Source organism: Chiloscyllium plagiosum, chromosome 13, assembly GCF_004010195.1.
Source record: "Chiloscyllium plagiosum isolate BGI_BamShark_2017 chromosome 13, ASM401019v2, whole genome shotgun sequence".
NCBI lineage: Eukaryota > Metazoa > Chordata > Chondrichthyes > Orectolobiformes > Hemiscylliidae > Chiloscyllium > Chiloscyllium plagiosum.
In genome coordinates, this window is record NC_057722.1 from 29,786,283 (window position 1) to 29,792,451 (window position 6,169).

Sequence of the window (6,169 nt, forward strand, 5' to 3'; positions counted from 1 at the left end):
GTAACAATATTCATGGGGGAATAGCAAATTAACACATGGCTGAACAAATTTAAATGGCTAAAGCAGCTCTGGAAGTATTTAGAATAAATGTTTGGTTGTATGAAAGCTATTGTTTGCTGAATTAAGTGGTGATTGAATTGTTTGTGTATGGGTGCTGAAACATATGAATAATATTATTTTTAATTTCTAGGTTTGATTTAGTTAATTCAAACCTCAATGATGAGTGTGTGAACAAAATGAATGCTCAACATATTCCTGATGTGGTAAGAAACATCCTCATGCAATATTTTAAAAGAATATAAATACTTTGGTAAATGTGGAGCTTTTAAAGATAAAATTTCGTTTTTTTGGAAAAAGGAAGTGAATGTATTCTTAAACTGAATGTTGTGATGGGAGTTATTCAGTGGCTGTGTATCCCTATTAACAAATTAAACATCATACTGGTAATAGTGAACAATATGCTGAAAATGCTCCACTGTTAAACTCTGATCCAAAAGCTTTTGACTAATTTGGTTTCTCCCTTAATTAGTGCTCATTTTAAAATGTGAAGAAACCATTACAGTTAATATTTGAAACTTATTTTATTCTTGAACATGGCAAAGTTGCAGTTATTTTCAGCCCTGGACAATGATGAGCCTTCATGAATTGCTATTGTCCTTGTGCTACGGTTTAAGGGAATTCTAGGATATTGATGCAGTGACAGTGAAGGAATGGTGACCTACAGACTGCACCAAATGCAGGGCAGGCTATACTTGAAGGATGATCAGACTAGTTGTTTTGAGGTTTGTGTTCTCCAGGATGTGAATAAGTATAAAAAGCAGATAGCACTGATCCTGCTGTTTATGTGAGTAGTAAACAGTGGGGTGGGGGGGGGGGGGGCACGGTGGCACAGTGATTAGCACTGCTGCCTCACAGCGCCTGAGACCCGGGTTCAATTCCCGCCTCAGGCGACTGACTGTGTGGAGTTTGCACGTTCTCCCCGTGTCTCCTCCGGGTGCTCCGGTTTCCTCCCACAGTCCAAAGATGTGCAGGTTAGATGAATTGGCCATGCTAAATTGCCCGTAGTGTCAGGTAAGGGGTAAATGTAGGGGCATGGGTGGGTTGTGCTTCGGCGGGGCGGTGTGGACTTGTTGGGCCGAAGGGCCTGTTTCCACGCTGTAATCTAATCTAATCTAATCTAAACACCCATGAGAGTTGGCTGGCACAAATGTTTTGTTTCTGAAGGAAGGTGAGAAGAAAAAAAATCAAAGAACTGTTGATGCTGGGAGTCAGCAATTTCTGTTTCTGGTTTAGGAAAAATTCAGGTCTGATAGCATCTGTGGAGAGAAAACAATTAACGTTTCAGGCACAGCGACCCTTCTCCAGAACTGATCTGAAGAAGGTTCACTGAACCAGAAACGTTGACTCTGCTTCCTCTCCAAGAATTGCGAGAGGATCTCAACATTTTTAATAAAGTTAAAAGTTCTACCCATTTATTTTCCAGATAGTTGTGTGCCAAATTTATTCTTCTTTCAAAATATTATATCAACAGTTCAGTGTAATAATTTTCTTGTTCTTAGTATTGGACAGTGTGGTTATTTTACATTTTTTTACTGCAGGAAGTTTTTGCATATTGTACCAATCTGGACCAACAATCTAGTGTACTTTATGTTCCTTACATTGTCCTCATTATGGTCATCAGTTGAGGACATGTGATTTACTTTCTCAGTTTTCTTTGACTTGTTTTTGATTGGCATTAGTGCAACTATTTTTGTTTTCATTTTCTCCTTTTTTTATTGCATAATTATAAATTATTTTAGGGACACTTTTGTATGTTGTGGTTCAATTAATACTTTTTTTAGCCTTTCCTAACAATCAAAGTTTGAGTAGTTTGGAGCATGCAGTGCTCATTATTCAGTGAACTTAAATAAGCTAACTGACTTTAAACAAAAACAGAAATTGCTAGAGAAACTCAACAGGTCTGGCAGAATCTGTGGAGAGAAAGCAGTGTTAACATTTCAGTCCCTCTTTTGTTTCAGATCTTCAGGATCCACAGTTCTTTTACTTAAATGATTTCAACTCAAGGTTTTCAAGTGAAATATTTTTATTTTTCATCTACATCCCAGACTGTTGAAAGAGGTGGCTAAAGAGATACTTGATGTGTTGATGATTATTTTAGAAAATTCTATCAATTCTAGAATGATTTCTGCAGATTGGAAGATAGCAAATGCTACCCTAACTTTTAAAAAGGGCACAAGAGAGAAACCTGGTTACTGCAGATCTGTTAGCCTTGCATCAGTTAGTGGCGAAAAGTACTAGAAATTTTATAAAGAATTATTTACCATAGACACAGCAATGGAAGCTCAGTCATTGAGTGTGTATGTTTAAGGTTGAGATGGATAGATTTCTGATTACCAGTGGCATATAGACTTAAGGAGACAGTGTGGGTAAAACCTTGAGCTACATAGCCATATATTTTGGGGAAGTGGTGGCCTAGTATTATTATCACTGGATTATTAATTCAGCGACTCAGGTAATGTTCTGGGGACCCAAGTTTGAATCCTGCCATGGCAGATGGTGGAATTTAAATTCAATAAAATTCTGGAATCAAGAGTCCAGTGATGACTGTGAATCCATTGTCAATTGTTGGAAAAACTCAGCTGGCTCGCTAATGTCCTTTAGGGAAGGAAACTGCCATCCTTACCTGGTCTAGCCTACTCCAGAGTATATAACTCCAGACCCACAACAATGTGGTTGACTCTTAACTGTCCTCTGGGATAGGCAATGAATACTAGCCCATTTATTAAATGAATGAATATAAATGTGAATGAATATTTCTTTTTTAAAAAAAGCATTAGAACATTCAGTCAGCCATGATTGTATTGAATGATGGGACAGGCTCAGCAGCTAAATGACCTACTTTAGTTCCTATGTCCTGTTTTGTTACATCGATCAATGTGAATATCTATAAATAATTGACTAGTTAATGTCTGTTAACCTATAATCCATTTTCCTCTAGGTATTGATTAAAAAGAGCTTTGATCGGGGTAGGAGGCAACATCGGAGGAACTGGAAGCTTAAAGAATTGGACAAGGATCATGACGACATGGGCACAGATGATGAAAGGTATGGTTCTGAGGAAGGGTCACTCAATCTGAAATGTTACTCTGATTTCTGTCCACAGATTCTGCCAGATCTGCTGAGCTTTTCCAGCAATGTTTGTTTTTGTTTGAATATGGTCTTGTTTTTCTTGTCAGATCACAATATATTTATGGGGCTATTACTTTCAAAGTAACTTTAAAACAAATGAAAATGTGTTCCTTAAAGCTGCAGTATCAAATCTAAATTGGCCAACCCAAACATTTTTTGGAAAATGTTGCCTGTTGGAATGTATATATGTGCAAGATTTTTTTTGTTACGCCCTGATTATGCTCTTACCGTGTGTACAAAGTCAGATCATTCATGCTTTTTCTTTTGGAAACCCAGGAGTTGTACCAATAAAATTCACCATTTAATTTTTTGAAAGAATTTAAATTCAAAGAGATAATTGGACACATGCATGCAAAGTTCCTTTACAGAAGTGCTATACAGTGCTAACCTTGAGCTGTTTTGCCATATGTTTAGATATTTATTGAGACCAATTTTAAAAATGATTTTATCTGGATGAAGTAAAAAAAATTGTTCAGTACAATAGTTTCCATTCATAAAATTTCGAACTTTTCAGTTATAATGACACTAAAGCTAGATTTTGTTGTTATTGTGAAACTGGTGGCAAGTTGTGCTAGTACATATTGGAATCCAGAAGTTGCTGACAAGTGATTCTAAGCTTCTCCAGATCGTTAAGCTCTCCCAGAATTAAACCAATTAGGAGTCACTGAACTAATGTTATTTGTTATTTTAAGCTCTTAGCCTTGCTGTAAAATAGCTTGACATCGTTGGACTTTGTTGCATGTAGTTTCACTGGATTTTTAATAGGGTACTAAGGTTCATAATGCCCTGGAAGAGTAGGTGAATATTTGTTAAAAGTCAAATTTCTCCATTGTGATCAATCCAACATTAAATGATTTTTAGAAGTTTATTTGACGTTTCAGCTTCTATCTTAATCCCATCTGTATGCCCTGCCCATTTATTTTGCTATCTGTAACAGTAAACTGAAAATGTTGTGATTTTTATCACTTGTGTTGCTGTCCCTGAAACAGTTATGATTGGTTGCTGACCTTGTTTGATGATATCACAGCTGCTGCATGCTTTGTGAACCTCTTGCCTTGGTGCCAAATTGATATCAGCACTGGGTAAAGGGAAATTAGCGTATCAAGTCATCAGACCTTTTGAGGAATTTTCTTCAAAATCAGCAAAAGGTGCAGTTAATTTGTCACTGTCTGCAAAATCCATATGTATTATAATGGTATATAAAGAAGATCTTTCTCGTTCATTTTTTTCCACAGGTCATTAAACATGCTAGACTTGTTAAATAATCAAGCATCTGTTATCACAATGGAAAACTGGCTACATTCTGGCATTGCAAAGTAAACTATAGGAACTGAATGGATTTACTTATAATAAAATAAATTTTATTTTCAAGATGTCTTTTCAGAAGTTTTCTTAGTGGGAGACGAGGAGCTAAAAAGCAACAGCGATTAGATTAGATTAGATTACATTAGATTACATTACAGTGTGGAAACAGGCCCTTCGGCCCAACAAGTCCACACCGCTTTTCAGAAGTTTTCTTAGTGGGAGACGAGGAGCTAAAAAGCAACAGCGATTGTTGTCTACTGAATTAGTTTTAAGTGTGGAAGTAATCCAGAAGGTTCATGCAATGTTGGCTTTTATCTGAAGGCATTAGATTGTTTAGCTATTCAGAGAACTTTGTTCAGACCCTATCTGAGTATGGTATTCAAATAGGTGTGTTGTCCGAGGTGAGTTTGCAGTGCTGACGCATCCTTGCGATACCGTTTACTAAATTTGACTTGCTTTCCGTTGAGTCTAACTGTTTAAAGGATGATTTGAGCGGGAATTAAAATGGAAGAGATTTAAAGGTATAAGTACTGTTGCCTTTGGGGAAAGCCAGAACGTGGGCATAATCTTGAAAATTCAGCTAGATTTAGGTTAGATAGACCAGGTCTAAAAGTTGAGGTTCTAAATTGGGGAAAGGCCAATTTTGACGGTATTTAGGCAAGAACTTTCAAAAGCTGATTGGGTGCAGATGTTCACAGGTAAATGGATGGCTGGAAAATGGGAAGCCTTCAGAAATGAGATGACGAGAATCCAGAGAAACCATATTCCTGTTAGGATGAAAGGAAAGGCTGGTAGGTATAGGGAATGTTGGATGACTAAAGAAATTGAGGGTTTGGTTAAGAAAAAGAAGGAAGCATATGTAAGGTATAGACAGGATAGATGGAGTGAATCCTTAGAGTATAAAGGCAGTAGGAGTATGCTGAAGAGGGAAATCAGGAGGGAAAAGAGGGGACATGAGATAGCTTTGGCAAATACACTTAAGGAGAATCCAAAGGGATTTTACAAATACATTAAGGAAAAAAGGTAACTAGGGAGAGAATAGGGCCCCTCAAAGATCAGCAAGGCAGCCTTTGTGTAGTGCAGCAGAAAATAGGGGAGATACTAAACAAGTATTTTGCATCAGTATTTACTGTGGAAAACAATATGGAAGCTATAGAAAGTAGCGAAATAGATGGGTGACACCTTGCAAAATGCTGGATGTCTTGAAATGCATAAAGGTGGATAAATCCCTAAGATCTGATCAGGTGTACCCTAGAACTCTGTGGGAAGCTAGAGAAGTAATTGCCGGGCCTCTTGCTGAGATATTTGTATCATCGATAGTCACAGGTGAGGTGCCGGAAGACTGGAGGTTAGCTAAAGTGGTGCCACTGTTTAAGAAGGGTGGTAAGGACAAGCCAGGGAACTATAGACCAGTGAGCCTGACATCAGTGGTGGGCAGTTGTTGGAGGAAATCCTGAGGGATAGGATGTACATGTATTTGGAAAGGCAAGGACTGATTAGGGATAGTCAGCATGGCTTTGTGCGTGGGAAATCATGTCTCACAAACTTGATTGAGTTTTTTGAAGAAGTAACAAAGAAGGTTGATGAGGGCAGAGCAGTAGATTGATCTATATGGACTTCAGTAAGGCATTTGACAAGGTTCCCCATGGGAGACTGATTAGCAAGGTTAGATCTC

At 37.7% G+C, this 6,169-nt stretch overlaps 1 protein-coding gene across 2 annotated transcripts in view; it reads left to right on the plus strand.

Annotated features, from left to right (window-relative positions):
* Positions 1–6,169, plus strand: part of nmd3 (NMD3 ribosome export adaptor) — a 65,220-nt gene that overhangs the window by 54,589 nt on the left and 4,462 nt on the right. For both annotated transcript variants that reach the window (XM_043702132.1, XM_043702131.1), the window contains exons 13-14: positions 191–263; positions 2,999–3,105. In XM_043702132.1, the coding sequence (XP_043558067.1) occupies positions 191–263; positions 2,999–3,105 (180 nt within the window). The remainder of the gene's footprint in view (positions 1–190; positions 264–2,998; positions 3,106–6,169) is intronic.